Source organism: Syngnathus typhle, linkage group LG11 (assembly GCF_033458585.1).
Source record: "Syngnathus typhle isolate RoL2023-S1 ecotype Sweden linkage group LG11, RoL_Styp_1.0, whole genome shotgun sequence".
Classification (NCBI taxonomy): domain Eukaryota; kingdom Metazoa; phylum Chordata; class Actinopteri; order Syngnathiformes; family Syngnathidae; genus Syngnathus; species Syngnathus typhle.
In genome coordinates this window covers 9,853,111-9,868,953 of record NC_083748.1, presented here as the reverse complement: position 1 = coordinate 9,868,953, position 15,843 = coordinate 9,853,111, and the positions used below count along the sequence as shown (strand labels likewise).

At 40.3% G+C, this 15,843-nt stretch overlaps 5 protein-coding genes across 5 annotated transcripts; 2 read left to right on the top strand and 3 right to left on the bottom strand.

Moving 5' to 3' along the window:
* Window positions 1–382: 382 nt before the first annotated feature.
* Window positions 383–2,400, bottom strand: tmem167b (transmembrane protein 167B). Its single transcript, XM_061290423.1, has 3 exons — window positions 2,240–2,400; window positions 1,474–1,605; window positions 383–1,330 (listed from the first exon to the last, which is right to left on the bottom strand). Exons 1-3 carry the CDS (start codon window positions 2,247–2,249, stop codon window positions 1,248–1,250), a joined length of 225 nt encoding a protein of 74 aa, XP_061146407.1. The 5' UTR covers window positions 2,250–2,400; the 3' UTR covers window positions 383–1,247.
* Window positions 2,401–2,505: 105 nt separating this feature from the next.
* On the top strand, window positions 2,506–5,073 carry LOC133161798 (axonemal dynein light intermediate polypeptide 1-like). Its single transcript, XM_061290419.1, has 6 exons — window positions 2,506–2,915; window positions 3,176–3,315; window positions 3,381–3,550; window positions 3,623–3,801; window positions 4,150–4,314; window positions 4,395–5,073. Exons 1-6 carry the CDS (start codon window positions 2,835–2,837, stop codon window positions 4,428–4,430), a joined length of 771 nt encoding a protein of 256 aa, XP_061146403.1. The 5' UTR covers window positions 2,506–2,834; the 3' UTR covers window positions 4,431–5,073.
* On the bottom strand, window positions 4,983–7,579 carry b3galt6 (UDP-Gal:betaGal beta 1,3-galactosyltransferase polypeptide 6). Its single transcript, XM_061290418.1, has 2 exons — window positions 7,311–7,579; window positions 4,983–7,129 (listed from the first exon to the last, which is right to left on the bottom strand). Exon 2 carries the CDS (start codon window positions 7,117–7,119, stop codon window positions 6,100–6,102), a length of 1,020 nt encoding a protein of 339 aa, XP_061146402.1. The 5' UTR covers window positions 7,120–7,129; window positions 7,311–7,579; the 3' UTR covers window positions 4,983–6,099.
* A 348-nt stretch (window positions 7,580–7,927) lies between these two features.
* On the top strand, window positions 7,928–13,549 carry LOC133162572 (dnaJ homolog subfamily C member 16-like). Its single transcript, XM_061291851.1, has 15 exons — window positions 7,928–8,301; window positions 8,418–8,484; window positions 8,747–8,883; window positions 9,024–9,199; window positions 9,284–9,468; window positions 9,783–9,887; window positions 9,987–10,145; window positions 10,292–10,422; window positions 10,499–10,676; window positions 10,797–10,979; window positions 11,051–11,127; window positions 11,356–11,436; window positions 11,530–11,619; window positions 11,874–12,044; window positions 12,231–13,549. Exons 1-15 carry the CDS (start codon window positions 8,114–8,116, stop codon window positions 12,718–12,720), a joined length of 2,418 nt encoding a protein of 805 aa, XP_061147835.1. The 5' UTR covers window positions 7,928–8,113; the 3' UTR covers window positions 12,721–13,549.
* Window positions 13,535–15,625, bottom strand: cdab (cytidine deaminase b). The gene is made up of 4 exons (XM_061291853.1): window positions 15,404–15,625; window positions 14,195–14,306; window positions 14,010–14,067; window positions 13,535–13,930 (listed from the first exon to the last, which is right to left on the bottom strand). The coding sequence occupies exons 1-4, from the start codon at window positions 15,588–15,590 to the stop codon at window positions 13,790–13,792; spliced, it is 498 nt and encodes a 165-aa protein (XP_061147837.1). The 5' UTR covers window positions 15,591–15,625; the 3' UTR covers window positions 13,535–13,789.
* Window positions 15,626–15,843: the final 218 nt, after the last annotated feature.

The window sequence follows — 15,843 nt, the reverse complement described above, 5'->3', positions numbered from 1 at the left end:
TCAATAGTTTCACTATATTATATAATTATATATAATTATAATACTTTATTTTCAAATAAATGAGAATTAGGTTTCCGTTTATTGTAGTGTTTATGAATATGCCATCAAGCATACAGTATAATAACGTTACAGGGGTGTCAACTCTTTTTTTTATTTTTTATCATGGGCTCATAATGGTTTGAATAATTCTGAGTGTACATTAGTGTCAAAAGGAGCAGAAAGTTTTGGGTATGTGTCACGTTTCAAAATTCAACAACTGTGACAGAGCAGTCAAGAAGTCAATCCGTTTGATTGGATTACTAGTCCAGTACATTGTGGAAATTAATAAGTAAAATTTACTGCAGACTTTCCAGGGATGTGTAAAGCAGCTGATTGCACTGAGAACAATTGTGATTTGGCTTTATTTTGCATTAGTGTCAAACATACTGAATAAAGGTAATAAAACCCAAATACACAACTGGAAATCTTTTATAAGTGATTATGTTTAGATTTTTTTTTAATAAAAACAACATACAAGTTGTGTTGCTAACATTTTACCCAAAATTCCATTGGACTCCCCTCAATCATTTCTTTCAATAATAGCATGAAATGGTCAGATAACCACTATCCTTGTTTATCATTGGTATATCATGAGGCAGATTTAATATTGGTCCAATTTGTAAAAATATCCATTTGTAACAGTAGTCATAGACTGATTAAAAAAAAAACCCATATGCAGTTAGATGGGCTAAATTGTGTAGTACAAGAACCTAGTTGAAATTCATAAGACTTGTGCGAAAACAATGGTGGGGTGTACACAATTGTGTCAAAATACATCATATATTATTTCTTTATCCAGTCACTGAAGAAGCATTACAGATGTATCCAGGGAAAAAGCAGATATAGATGATCATTTTCAGATTTGAAATTACTCATCCAAACTAAATTGATGTTCAGGCCAACAACGACCATACCGTATAAATAATAATGTGAATGAAGACAACAGCATGAGTTGAAACCAGTACAACCATAGGGCACTCCCAGTTCTCTGCAATAAAAACTATGAGGTGGTTTAAGGATGACCTCATCTGTTTGGGAGACCCCATCTCCGCAGTCGCCAGAGGGGGGCAGCACTGACGAGTCCATGAGGAGATGTGACGTCAAGGGTCACATAGTCCACGAGTTGTCCCACAAGGACCAGCTATGGCCTCACTGAGTCAAACACCTGCTTGCGCCAATCCAAATCGTTCCAATCCAGTTTGGTTTCATCATTTCAGGAAGATCAAATAGAAAGCCATGACCACGCAGCAGATCGCGACAGGAATATGGAGCCGTGTCCCAATGATTGCAGCTACAAAGAAAAATCAAAAGATGATATTTCATGAAAAATAAGTGGTTAATAAGGACTGTAAGAAAGCAAAACTAATCTTAAACAATTCTAAAATGCAGACTAGAACCAAGCAGCCCGTATTGATTTGCACCATTTGAGATTACCTTTGTAGAAGACTCCCCATACTCCTTTCTTTTCTGACAGCAGCCAGCCGTTGAGGCGAGGAACCTTTTTGAAGTATGCACATGTGCAGATGAAGAGCAGCCCAAACACCAGGATGCCATCAAAAGAATACACTGTAGGACAAGGGCACAAAATGGACAAAAAACTTCTTTTAATGTAAAAACTAAAACAATCTAGCTCATGTGAATGACATCTAGACAATTGTACACTAACGATTTTATTTTTCATTTAAAAAGTTCTTTACTTGGTCGTGAATGCTCATGTAATCCAGTGTTATTTTGATAGGTGCTTCGGAGTGCAAGTGTTCAAATCACTACAACACTTCAAAAGCTTTAAATTGAAATCATTTAAACACAATTTTTTTTTGCCAATGACAGTGTTCGAAGCTGGTTTAAAGAAATATATTGAATGCTGTGCATGTACATGCAGTATTAGTATTTTGAGTTGCATTGTTGTAAACAATAACATAGTTCTAGTGTGTTGGTCTGTTGGAAGGTTTCAATGTAGAATTCAGCAAATCGACACAAACCACGGGATGGTTTCATTATGGGTGGTAGGATGTGATTTAAATGACAATTTCAGCGTATTCTAGGTTGATAATTTAGCAGCACAGGTTCAGTTTGAGAAAGTGAAGCGACGGCTCACGGGCCACGTCTACAGCTAAATTAACGTTAGCTTTTCCCTGCTAAGGTGACTACACTTCCGCTGACATTTATTCAACTAGGCGTTTTAATGAATAACACTTACCATTTGTCATATTCGCAGCGACCTTTTATCGACGTTATGTAACTGTTAACTTATGTCCATCAAAACGCCATCGTGTGTTTCGGAAGAGGGAAGCTAACGACATCGACTTCGCAGTCACTGAGTTGACATTTCCGGTTTCAAACCTCCTTTTACTTCTTTGCCTGGCGTCCATAGCGCACGGCTGCCACCTAGTGGTTTGGGATTCTCAACACCCTTCACAACACCATTTAATGTAGTATTTTCACCAGTTCGTTAGCACAATGTGTACAGTGTCGTATTCAATTTTGCTAAACTTGACATGACCGACCATAAACGTTATTTGGATATGCCGTTGAAGATATTCCCTTGTCACGTCTTTTTTTTAACACGCCGTCAATGACAAGCAATGATGTCACTGCTGGTGACGTATTCGCAAGTGGCGAGATTACAAATCATAAACAATGCTCAGTTTCAGGAAATGTAATGCTTTACAAGTGGCTAAGGTAACGCTCAATATCGAGTTGTCTTGGTAAAAGAAAAAACATGAGAGATGGGATGGAATCTTCGGGAATTCCCTCTGAAAATATAGAATTGGAATATTTTTGTGGAGCTCAGAATGAATGCACCCGCCGAATCTCTCCTCAGATACGATCCTCCAGTTATAATTCCCAAAAGTGCAGATAAAAAATCAGCAAAGGTGAGTAGTATCCCTCTAGTTTCAAAACACTATTTGGTGTTATCTAATATTTAACCGATACAAAATACCCAGCTCATATTTGGTCATATATTATATCTGATGTCATGATGTGACGTCATGACTGCAATGTTCTACTGACTGATTCATTTAAAAGAAGAAAAAGAAATGACATAACCTAAGAGCGTATTAAATATTGCACAAGACAATAATAATAATAATAATTTATAATTTTGTTTTTTTTTAAAACATGTTTGCTTCAGGGACGTCCTCCAAAACCCCTCAAGTCAAAACCTCAGCAGCCTGCAGACTCTTTACTACGTCTTCGTAAATCCATAACAGCAACGCTCGAAGACATCAAGCAGAAAAATGAGAACCTTCTCAATCTTATGTTTCCACCCAGGTATCTAAATAAGTCATCAGTCAGTTTCACAAACAGTGTTATTTATTGTCATCTCCCCCTCACAGGAGATGGGAGGAAGCAAACAAAGAGTGGGTGCAAAAAGTCTGCAGTGAACCATCTACTCGAGTGGATGTGGTGAACTTGGAGGAAGAGTTGGACAAGAAGCTGCTGCAAACACGGGCTATGGAGACTGGAATCTGCCCTCTGAGAAGGCAGTTATACACCGAGTGCTTTGGTATGGACTCTGTTTATGATCGATGTAAACTTTTGAATACCAATTTTTTTTAATCATACTTTTGTTAATTAGATGAGTTGATCAGACAGGTGGTCCTCATTTGTGCCGAGAGGGGTCTCTTGTTGCTGCGGGTAAGAGACGAGATCAAAATGACCATTGCTGCCTATCAGACGTTCTATGAGAGCAGTATGGTTTTTGGCGTGAGGAAAGCCCTGCATGATGAACAGGACAAGGTGGCCCTGAAGGACAGAGTAAGACTAGCGAACTACAAAATACTGAAAGAAAGTTGCGCATTTTCAGTTTTCGGGTGAAATTTCATTATTCTTGAACAATAAAATTCATAATGTTTGAAATATTTGAACATAAAAAGGCTTAGAAGTGGGCTTCCTTGAATGATGAATAAAATATTGAACAGTTGGACAAAATTAGATTCAAAAGGTTAGAGGTCAAAATAATATACCCTGTAAGTCGATTGATTTTTGGTTTATCATGAAATTTCCCCTGAAGGCCAAATATTTCAATTGTTTTGTGACTTAACCTCTCAAAGTTGCATCAACACATTTACATGTATTTGTCTGCTTTTCTTTTATCTTGTATAGATTTCTGATTTAGAGAACTTAAAAGAGGAGCTGATAGAGAAACTGGATTACCAAAAAAAGAAATGTGTGGAAGTGAAGAAAATGGCAGCTGAAAAACAGGAAGTGCAAGAAAAGAAGTGCACTGAGGAGATTCAGAGCTTGAGGAAAAACAACCAACAGATGAAGGTCATTCATCACTACACAGCAATTCTAATTTTGTCTCAACCGATTCTCATTTTCTCATTCTTATACATCCTTCTCGTTAGGTCCAACTGGAGGGGCTCCTCACAGCCAAAAAGTAATTTTGCCTATATGGGATGAATTGTCCCAGTGTTGAACATTTGTACTTTTTGACATCTCTTTGGAGGATGCTACACAGGGGACATTTGCTCTAAAGTTGAAAGGTCAAAGTGAATTGTCAACTATTGCGCTGCTGTGGCCGCATCAGAGTGCGTGCAACGTCGTCGGCCACTGTTGCACAGACTCAATTTCCACAATGGCGAGACACCGTTGGCCACAACACACACGCATATTGGGAACTGAGTGGACTAGAGGTGTCAAAAATGATCGATTCATCCTTAGTCGCCTCATATTCTAATATTAAACTGTGTAGAGCCATTTGTCGACTAAAGATTGTCCAAATCTTTTGATTTCAGGCTCTCAAAAGTAACAATTGAGATTTTTTTCAGCACTTTATAAAAGCAGAGTAATTTTTTTTGGTGTTTAATCAATAAGACATTTGCAAACATCTGCTTTTACTTTGGAAAACAATGACCATTTTTTTTCTTGCGTGGTATTGCCTAACTGTTTTGTTGCCAATAATTATGAAATAAAAAAAGTTGAATAAATCGTAATGAAGGAAAAAAACTTTTTTTAATACACTAACGCAAATAAAATTTCATCCAATTATTTGCTGGACAACGAATACATGCGACAGTACCACATCATTTTAATAATACATCAAGGGAGGATGACATAGTATAAAAAAATAATAAAAACCAGCAACTGCTGCACAGTGTTGTAAAAACATGTTGACTTGATCTCTTCATAACCATCACATACTCTGTACATGCATTTTATCTTGTAAAGAAACAGACCTGCTGAACAAAACTCATTCAACCATTTTCCCTTTCACGCAATGTGCAACTTGCAGGAAGTCTTGTGTGTGTACCTTTGATCATAGACTTTTAAGACTACAAATTCACTGTGCCTCCTCATATGCCGGCATAACAACCAGTGTTCTTACTGCATAATAAATTAACAATAAATATAATTTAAAAAAAAAAAAGATTTTACAACAACATTTTTATAATGCCAGGTATGAATATCCTAATGTGAAGACCCACGAATCTCAACAAATGTACAAATGTGATGAAAAGGCTCAACGGGAGGAAATAAAGGTAGTGTACAACACAGCTGACGTGACTGACAAGGCTGAAGAAGGCTTGTACAGAAGGCAGGATTTGATCTTTAAAATCATATTCCCACCATTACATGAAACACGATTTGTGCAAAATTTGTCTTTCCCCTTGGGTGTGAGTGCTCAGAGAAATAAACGTCCAAGGACAATTTACAGCATTTGAAATAAAATTCAGATACACTTAAGTACAATCCTGCCCCACAGTGGCTGTGAGCAGTATTGGGATGACATTAGAGCAGTTTCTCAGGAAGCTATTTCAACTTTAGTTCTTCAAGTATCCTTGATAAACATCAGAACATCTTTTTTTTCAAAAGAATCACTTTATGTGACATTTGTTAAATGTGTCAGTATGACCTGACCTTCGCTCAAGAGTAAAATAATCCGGCCTCATCCATTTCCGCAACTATTCTCCCATTTGGATCCAAATTGAATCATTTGGCGATTTGTGAGGAGAACACAAAGCTACAATGGGGCTAGTACTGTAAACCCAATAAGGACAGATTTGAGTAGGGATTGAAAATGGACTTTAGCCGAGCGATGAAGAGATATTATTAAGGAATGCCCTCCTTCCGTTGGCAGCACTGCGAGGGGGGCACAGCCCAGTCGTACACGTATGAGAGTCGCAGTTTGACTTCCTCCTTACAGAGCCTGCCGTCACGCTGCAGCATCTGGTGCTTCTCCAGCATGTCCTCCAGACTTTGCTTATGCGTCACCAAGTATTTATTGTTGCAACCACGGGATTTATACTCCGTGTCAAAACGCGGGTCATGCGTTCGGCGAACATCCACCGGGGCCAACCACGCACCCAAAGACACATCCTCACTCTGCCATATTTTCAAGTAGCCTGCATTAAGATGCACATATCGCACCAGGTCGGATGACAGGATGTAGCCACCGCCCAGAGCGTAGGGCAGGTAGTAGTCACAGAGTTCCCAAGAACTTTCCCGCCACTTCCCAGCCGCCTTGACTCGTCCCCGGCCTGAGAAGAAGCCCCAGTACAAGCGAGTGGGCTCTTTCCCTCGCAGCTCCTCTTTCAGGATGTCCAAACGAGCGAACGTGTCATCATCTGCTTTGAGGACAAACTTGAAGTCCACATTGTGGTCCAGCCAGGAATACATGTGCAGCAGCTTCATGGTTAGGTTATCGTAAGAATCTTTCAAGTCAGGCAGTAGGAGCAGATCCTTGTGCCGTCCTTGTTCTACGTTGAGGTTCTGAAGGTCTTCATTGGAAAGCCCTAGAGTTCCTACAACAAACATGGCCAGAACATCCGAGTCCCGCTTGGACAGCCACGTGCTCCGGATGATACTTCTACGCTCCGTGTACTTGGGTCCTGTTGTGATGAGGACTACCAGGAATGCCGACATGTCTTTGGACGAGGCCGATCGGTCGTGCTGCTCCGGACGGGGATGTAAAGCGCTGGCGTGGGGGGCCAATCCCGGTGGATCGGCATGACCCTGCTTCAGGGTTTCTGAGGTACATTTGGCCAAGAAGACAAGAACCACAGCAAAAGTGCACACAGTGCACAGGAACAGCGCAGTCTTGTGGCGGCAAACGAGACGAACAAAATTCATGATGCTCAGCCTGTCGTGCAGGGAGACAAAAAAAACATTTGCGGTCATGTCATCAAAACATACACTTAGGTTTATAACTATTCGGACATTGATACCATTTTTAACATTCTAGCTCTGTACAATGGATTTTAAATTAAATCAATCAATCAAGATTCGCTCCTTCATCATGCCAAGTTTGTTGGTTTATTTACCTGAGTACTAAAGTCGCCCTTTTTGCGAATAGTCAAGCCACAGCAGGCCGTGAAGCTTTGCTAACGTTGACGTTGGCTACCGAGTCCAGGCGCCTTGCGTACTCTGGCAACTGTCTCCACAAAAAGCAAAATCACACATGGTGCGTAAGTTAGGTGAAGAAAAAACCCAAACATGTAAACATAATGGTTTAAACTCGCAGAACGTGGGCAGACGTGGATTTGTTCTTTTTTTTCTACCCCACGAAACGAGGGCGGCTGTGATCAGTGAATACCGGAAACATTGCCTCCAAACGGAAAACATTAGAGCACAAAAAATACATATTTTATTATCATACTCTATATAACTTAGGTTTGGAAACGTCTCCGAAAAAGAAAAAAAAGCGAAAAGTGGTAGTAAATCGTAAAATAATAAATTGCGCAAGCGCATTAAATGGACAGTAACTTACAACGGGGTCAACTATACATTACAGAAACCTTTATGATAGATCCCCTTATTCCATGCAAAAGAATAATTATTATATATCATAATCTAAATATAGTTCCATAAATATATATATAATAATATTACTATATAACCTTTAGTTTGAAATTAAAAACCGGAAATGATTCGGTGACAATTTGTACAACATTAGCCGGAAATATAATGACCTCCGGCTTTTAAAACACCGGAATGTCTCTTTCAACCTGAAGCATGATCGAGTAAACGAGGATTTTAATGCTAGCTTATAGCTTCGTGCATCTTTACCCGGCGGGTTTGTTAATTAAAACCATTACTTGTTAGTGCAATCGGATAGTGACGAGCGATGACTGCTGTGAGAAACCGCCGACATCCTGGGCCATCCCCACTGGCTCTCGCCATCTTTTTGCTAGTTTTTACTGAACATTTAGTAGAAACAACCGCTGCTTATGACCCTTATAAAGTCCTGGGTGTCAGCAGGAGTGCGAGCCAAGCTGAAGTCAAAAAGGCATATAAGAATCTTGCTAAAGAATGGTGAGTCATCTGCAACCCCATAGTTATGTGCTACCAAATGACAGCTGGACATCTGTGATTGTTATTCCACCAGTCATTGCGACGATTTCCTATTCCCAATGTGTTTTCCTCCACAGGCATCCAGATAAGAATAAAGACCCGATTGCTGAAGATATGTTCATCAAGGTTTCAAAGTCGTATGAGGTGTGTGGTATACAAGAACTGCAAGATTGTGTTGCTTATTCTGGTGAAACGTGACTTTGAATTAATACCTTGTGGAATCTGTTTCACGTCGTTTTCCCCAACTGTTCTAACTGAATAAATATATATAAATTGTGAAAATCGAAAGCGGTACGGCGGACATGGGTGCGGTGCCTTCTTGTATCAACACAGGACTCGGAACCAGTGCGTAATAAAAGGCAGTATGGAATTCCTGTAACTTGTATTTTTTCTCTTTTGCACACAGATTTTGTCGAACGAGGAGCGAAGGGCCAACTTTGACCGGTACGGGCAGGTAGATGAAAACGAGCCCTTTGGCCAGTCACAGCGTCAACATTTCCAAAACGGCTTCTACTTCGATGAGTCTTTCTTTCATTTCTCCAGGTAACCCCTTTCCATGTTTCTCTAATATATATGATATATTAGAGGTGCTCCGAGCAGTGTTTCCGATTCCGACTATACTTTTAGACTGTTTGCTGTCATGTCATTAAAAATCTTATCAATATTATTTTTGTTTTGTCCAGCTCCAGGGACTTTGCTGACAGCAAGTACTTGTTTCACCACGCTCAGTTTAACAGCGATGTCCTTCCAGACAGCCACAAGAGACCTTACCTCATCAAAGTGACCTCTGATTGGTGCTTTGCGTGCATCCACATAGAGCCTGTGTGGAAAGAGACTGTGGAGGAACTTGAGCCGCTGGGTAAGGCTAATGCTGATCCCACAATCACATTCAAACAGTATTTGTCTCTCCCATGTGAGATAAAGTTGTAGTTGATTTGTACAGGTGTGGGCATCGGTATTGTGGATCTGGGTTATGAGCGTCGCCTCGCCAACCAGTTGGGGGCTCACCGCGCTCCTTCCATCATTGGACTGCTGAACGGCAGAGTGACCTTCTTCCATCAAACCATTCGTCGAGAACACTTGCGACAGTTCATTGAAGACCTTCTTCCTCAAAATTTGGTGGAAAAGGTGAAAAACCCAAAAGATACACAAAACTTAGGGTTGCAAAGGGGTGAAAATTGTCAGGCAACGTTTGGAAATTCAGATGTGTTGTTTTGGAAATATTCCTAAATTGGAGAATCGGAATGCACTTTTAGAAATGAAAACAAATCACATCAACCCTTTTGTTTGTGCTGTAATCATACTGATTAAACCTAAAAGCAAAATAACACTAATATTGGAATGCAATAAGTGAAATTGACATTTAAAAAAAAAAAAATTATTCTTTTTAATTCCCCTGGAAATCTGTTATATGATTGTGAATTTTCTTGTTTGTTCCCTAGATCACATCTGACAACTACCAGAATTTTCTGGAAAGCTGGCATGTTGGAAATAAGCCCAATGTTCTTGTATTTGACAAGCACTTCAATGCCCCCATAATCTACAAGGTGAGGCTTGTGTAGGAAATACTTCAGCGCATGTTAAAATGTGTAATCTCCTCTTCCAGTACATCCAAATTAAAGTACTTTCTTCCTTGTTCTCTCCAGTTATTAGCATTTGCCTTCCGAGACTACGTTCGATTTGGTTACGTAGAACAAGGTGACGTACGTAACACCGAGCTTCTGCGCCAGTTCAACGTAAACACAAACTTCCCCATGTTGTTGCTGTTTAAAGAGGACACCAAAAACCCAGTGGACATGATCCAGGTACTTTATTACACAAGCATGGCGCTGTGTCGTATTAAAATACAAATCCACATATGGATTTTTGGAGTTTCCAAATGTAAAAATGCACTAGTGGAACTGATCTTGTTCAAACTCCCTTTTTTTGTTTGCCTTCTTTTATCTTCCAGGCTGCAGGACTGTATTGGAAGCTCATGGAAATGTTTGTCTCCAACAACAAATTCCTCCAAGTTCCTAGACTGGTCAACCAGCAGCTGTTTGACGAGCTGTGTCCTGTTAAGCAGTTCCACAGACGAAGGAAGTAAGACACCGAAGATCATCGCTTTGAGTTCTCACGTGAAGAAAGTGAACGAAATGACACCGTTTGTTTTTGGCAGGTATTGCGTGCTGCTGATCACCAACGACGACCAAACTTTCCTTCCCCAGTATCAGGCCTTCTTGGACTTTGCTACGTTCAATAAGAAAGAGGTGCTACGGTTTGTGTACGTTTACCAGCATAAGCAGCAGCCTTTCTGCCAGGCTCTTCTTCCCAACCAGGCTGTAGTCTCCCCGCAGGTCAGTGGCATGCACAGACGAACGTTCAATACATGTTCATATATGTATATATTTTTAAACTTTGAGGAGAAATGTGTCATCATTATTAGACACGTGTTTTTTTTTCTCCACCACTAACAGGTGGTTATTCTTGAGAGACGGAGCTCAGGTGGCAAGGTGCTGTACCGCTCTGTGATTGGCGGGTGGAATGGCAGCGAAGAAGACAAGTACCGTCTCCTCGAGCATTTGGAGATCCTTCAGAAGGACCCGACCTATCTGACCTCAGACGCCACCTTGCCAGAGCTCAATAATGAAATGGCCCCTGTAAGATATGACACACACCCCGCAGAATATTTTTCTGATCTGACCGTTTTAAATGTTCAATCTTTGTTCAGATGTTCTTGATTGAGTGGCTGAACGCTGCCTGTGATTACATCCATCAAATTTACGACGACCTTCTCTACTCAAACTGGTAAGACAAAGTTGAAGAGTTATATGTTGGGATGAAAAGAAACAGGAGGAAATTTCTTTTGGTACACTGATCCCAACATCCCAGAAAATATAATCTTCTATCTTGATAGTGTAAACTGCAAATGTACCACAAACACACATTTTCAAGTTCATTTGTCATTGCAAATGAATATTTTACACAAGTACAACAAAAGTACTTCCACTAAGATGTGATGTGTCTTCTTTCAAGGCGAGAGATGATGCCCATCCTGTCATTGATCTTCTCAGCTCTTTTCATTCTTTTCGGGACAGTAATCATTCAGGCCTTCAGGTGAGAGAGTGAGCTTTCTGTTATACAGTTTACCAGCTAAGGCATGGAGAATTCATTTTTCTATTTGTTTTTTTTGTTGTTGTCTGATTTTAGTGAACCAAGTGAGACCAAACCCCGGAAACCAGCACCAAAGGAGCAAACTCAAAGTGACGATGATGCATCAAGTCGATCCACTACCTCCAGGTAATTGTGGTTACATATATTGAGAACTCGATACATCTACAGGGCCAAGGAGACAGCCATACTCTATTAAAATTGTTGGGCTTTTTATTATTGTTTATTAAAGATGTCTCCTGTGAGAATAATTTACTAAATTGAGCCAACCAGGACAATTGGACATTTCTCTTCAAATCACAGTTTTTCCTTGCTGTTCAAATAATGCGACTGCATGTGATTTAAAACAAAAAGTTTTATCCTCTTGTCCCTGGTCCATGCAGCCGACCCCCCAAGAAGGATTTTGTGGAGGTCACAGAGCTGACTGACGTCACGTACACCAGTAACTTGGTCAAGCTGCGGCCGGGCCACATCAATGTTGTTCTGGTGCTCACCAATGCGTCAAAGAACGCCTTGTTGCGCAAGTTTGCCAAGGAGGTCTTTTCATTCTCTGGGTAAGTGTCAGTACTCTTTCTCCGGAACGTGAGCACACAATAGAGAGGAAAGTAGTGTATACGTAATTTCTTTTTTTTATCAGCAAATTCAATTTTAAAGGAGAAGTCTTTGAAAGTAGTGGCAAGCATGCTTTAGTATTGTGTTCAATTGCCAGTTAAGTCATGTGAACGTTTCTTCCACCACAGGACTCAGACTATTCACTTCTCCTTCCTCAACGCTGAGAAGCATCACCACTGGATGCCCACACTTCTCCGCTCGTGCTCAAACGCATCACGCCCCGGAACTCATCTAGACGAAGATGAGGACTCGTCAGGCTACTCTGGCCACGTTTTGGCCCTGAACGGCTACAAGAAGTACTTTTGCCACTTCAGACCCGTCTTTGTCGGGGACGATCTGAGCGACGCGTCGTCAGCCTCTGAGTCTTCATTCTCTTCTGAGAGTAGGAGAAAGTCCCGATCCAGGTCTCGGTCTAGCTCAGACTCTCGATCCCGTTCCAGAGAGGATGGGGTTAGGTCCAAGAGAGGCTCCAGTAGGGCTACAAGTATAGACGTGCACCACAAGCTCGACCGCCTGGGACTGTGGATGGAGAGATTAATGGAGGGCACGCTGCCGAGATGTCATGTGCCTTCCTGGCCTCCCCTCCATGTCGCTGCGAACACCCCCACGGAGAGCTGAGGTCGGCGTCACCAAGGTAGTGCTCACCATTTATGTTCTTGCTTTTTCTTCAAGTCTGTGCAGAACAGTCTACTGTTTGTAAAATTATTATCTAAGGTTTATTTGTGTCCACAATTCGGGATGCTTTTTTTTTTTATGTTGCCCATACTTAGATGCTTTTTTGGTCTTGTTTTATTTTTTTACACCAGACCCAGTAACTGAAATGTTTAATCATTAAGAAGTACACTGAGGAAAGATTGTACAACTACTGTATGGCATGAGCATTTATTCCATATTTGTCCTCACTAGTAATATAATGAGCAACTAGCAACTAGTAGTGAAAATAGTCATTCTACTCAACTGCTCAATTGTTTTTCAAGTGAGGACAAAAAGCGTACTAGGACAACTAGTACGATAAAAACCTTTGGAACAGGTCGATTGGATTATGACAGCCATCACATGCTAAATCATGGATGTTAATGATCTGTGGTTAAACATGTTTGAAGGTAAATTCAAAAATAAGATCTGCATGACACCTGTACATGAGTGAGCGAGAGACAGGTACGTTTCGATGCCTAACCCACAGAATCAGTCAATGTTTTGCTCTTTTAAATGCATGAACTTTGGAGGTCAATAAGTGAGATCTTGCACTGATTAATTGTAGTATCATCTTGATTTTATTTTTTAATATGTTTAAATGATTTGCTGCTGAGTAAATAATAATAGACTTTTATGGCATTTGACAATATCCAACTTGAAGAGTTTGTTTGAAAAGTTTATTTATTAAATTATGTGCATGTTGTTTTGATATATCCTTTTATTCCATTCAGCTAATACATGTTTTTTTTTATATGTGATTCAGTGTTTTTACTAATACAATACTAATTAGCACATTGAATTATCCAGTATCGTCAGCCGTAAAACAATGTATATTATTAACAAAGGAAAATACCTTTACCATAAATACAATATTACAGTAATAAATACAAGGACATATTCAGCACTTGTAGTATTGACGAGTCTACACGACAGAATTTCAACGTGCCAACAGTTACGGTAAGTGCAGTTTAAGTTCCAGTTAATTGCTGGTTCAGTGCTCATTGGGTATGTCCAGTGCTTTTTTCATGTCCAGGTCTTCAGGACCAAATGAGACTGGCAGGAGCTGGTTGACGCTCATCTTCGTGTACGTCCCATCCGGCTTAGACAGGTAAACATCCCAGCTGGACCCAAACTGAAAGACGCATGATCTATTAGATGTGGTCTAGCTGTACCTAATGCAATGTCCAATAAGTGCTCATGAAGTACCGTACCTCTCTCATGAACTGCCTGCAGCCACCGCATGGAGAGATGAATTGGTCACTCAAGTCACTACACAAACGGATCAATCAAGCAAGAAGAAACCATCAGGTTAATGTTAAACATCTCGTGTGTGGCAAGGTCGCCAAACGAACCCTGTGAACCGAGTCATGTTTTTACATCATAGCGTTCATGCTACCTGGCAATTGCCATGGCCTTGAATGCAGTGTAACCTTCAGACACAGCTTTTGAAATGGCATTCCTCTCAGCACATACTCCCAGGTTGTAACACGCATTCTCCACGTTGCATCCTGCATAGAGGTAGATTGATTTGTGTTAATAATAACAATCTAGTCTTACACAATGCAAAAAAAAAAAAAAAAGAACACACCCTCAAATAGAGCTGTTGAGCACAATTCTCGCATCTCCAAAAGTACATTTTCAGGAAATAAAACAAATAATGATAACTTGCTTAAATTATCAAACACACTGTTGGTATTATTACTTTTTTTTTCCTGTGCACCATTACATAAAAGTCCTTCTTCTTGGCACTTCTCAATCACTGGGTTCATTGACTGTTCATTTAAGCAAATAAACCCCTCAGGAAAAAAACCAGGTGGTTCTGTGAACCTGGTGTGTTTGGGAATCAAACAGCCTTTGCACTCTCAGCTCTTTGACAGCCCCCGCCACCCACCCCCATTTCCAAACATTTTGCCAAGCACACGACACGTGAATAGCTAAAAGCTTTGCAAAGGCCAACAACACAAACTGAACTTGTTGATAATGATTGAAATCCCTGCCAGGGCGGCCTTTGCTGTTTGTGATGGATGACAATAAAAAAAAAAAGGTCATAGCGGTTTACTGGAATGCTAAAAAAAAAAAAAAAAGTTCCCCTATGGAGGGGTCGAATGAAGTTATAAGTTAATAAAGATGATCATAGCAAATAATCAGCAGTTAAAAATACAGTATATAAAATTTAAAATAGTACAATACTACTAATAGGGCTGATTCATACTGATATAAACTCAGTGTTTTAATAAGTATTACTCTTGCTTCCAATTGCATCAAAATAAAATCAAAATCTGGACTCCTTGCTAGAACGGAGAAAAATTATTTAAAGTAGCAACAAAAAAGATGTTCTTCAATGTTCTTTTACCCCCACCTACCCCTTCCCTGCAATAGTTACCGAGTATCCTAGGCTGGTTATTTATTACAGTGGTCTGTGCAATTTGTACTGCCTTTTTCCTTATCCATTTTTCCCCAACAATGAATTGATTTATTACCCTTAATCGCTGATTTCATCTGAGAAATCACATGACTTTTCCACCCCAGAAATACCAATTAAAATAAATATGAAGAACAGTTAATTCAATTATTACTCAGAAGAGGCTCGAATCAAGTACTCTACCTGTGAACAAGCAGTTGTCAACGGTCAAGAGAGCAGCTCCAACCCTGAATTTGCTGTAAGGGCAGTATGCTTGCTTCTTTGCCTCATGAGAGTGGTGGATCAGTTTTTTCACCGTTTCCTTGCTCAAACCTCTTGATCCCATATCCTCGGTGTGCACCAGCTCTCCCGTGTATTTGACTTGGTCCATTTGGGTTCTTCTTGTATCACTGCGAATAGGTTTGGTTGTCAGGTTTTAAATGTGAATGGAGCAGTGGCACATGGGAATGGGGAGAGGGTCAGTCCCAGCCAATCACCTGCTGGGACGTCAGCAATCCATGTGTCAGGAGTGTCATTTGTTTTGTGTGCCTTCAAACCAAATAAACCGCCTCCTCAAAACAGACTAATATCCAGACAAGGTCAAATTAATGATGTAAGGCAAGGGTCAGCAACCTTTTGACAAT

Bases quoted from the DNA above. Each gene is read 5' to 3' on its own strand.
- tmem167b (XM_061290423.1), bottom strand. The intron at 1,331-1,473 runs GTAATCTCAAAT...TTTTCTTTGTAG, and splicing joins ATGGGGAGTCTTCTACAAAG to CTGCAATCATTGGGACACGG.
- LOC133161798 (XM_061290419.1), top strand. From the start codon at position 2,835: ATGAATGCACCCGCCGAATCTCTCCTCAGATACGATCCTCCAGTTATA. The intron at 3,802-4,149 runs GTAAGACTAGCG...TATCTTGTATAG, and splicing joins AGGTGGCCCTGAAGGACAGA to ATTTCTGATTTAGAGAACTT. The intron at 4,315-4,394 runs GTCATTCATCAC...CCTTCTCGTTAG, and splicing joins AAAACAACCAACAGATGAAG to GTCCAACTGGAGGGGCTCCT.
- b3galt6 (XM_061290418.1), bottom strand. From the start codon at position 7,119: ATGAATTTTGTTCGTCTCGTTTGCCGCCACAAGACTGCGCTGTTCCTG.
- LOC133162572 (XM_061291851.1), top strand. From the start codon at position 8,114: ATGACTGCTGTGAGAAACCGCCGACATCCTGGGCCATCCCCACTGGCT. The intron at 11,128-11,355 runs GTAAGACAAAGT...TCTTCTTTCAAG, and splicing joins GACCTTCTCTACTCAAACTG to GCGAGAGATGATGCCCATCC. The intron at 12,045-12,230 runs GTAAGTGTCAGT...CTTCCACCACAG, and splicing joins GAGGTCTTTTCATTCTCTGG to GACTCAGACTATTCACTTCT.
- cdab (XM_061291853.1), bottom strand. From the start codon at position 15,590: ATGGACCAAGTCAAATACACGGGAGAGCTGGTGCACACCGAGGATATG. The intron at 14,068-14,194 runs GTAGCATGAACG...CCGTTTGTGTAG, and splicing joins AAGGCCATGGCAATTGCCAG to TGACTTGAGTGACCAATTCA. The intron at 13,931-14,009 runs GTACGGTACTTC...TGCGTCTTTCAG, and splicing joins GCAGGCAGTTCATGAGAGAG to TTTGGGTCCAGCTGGGATGT.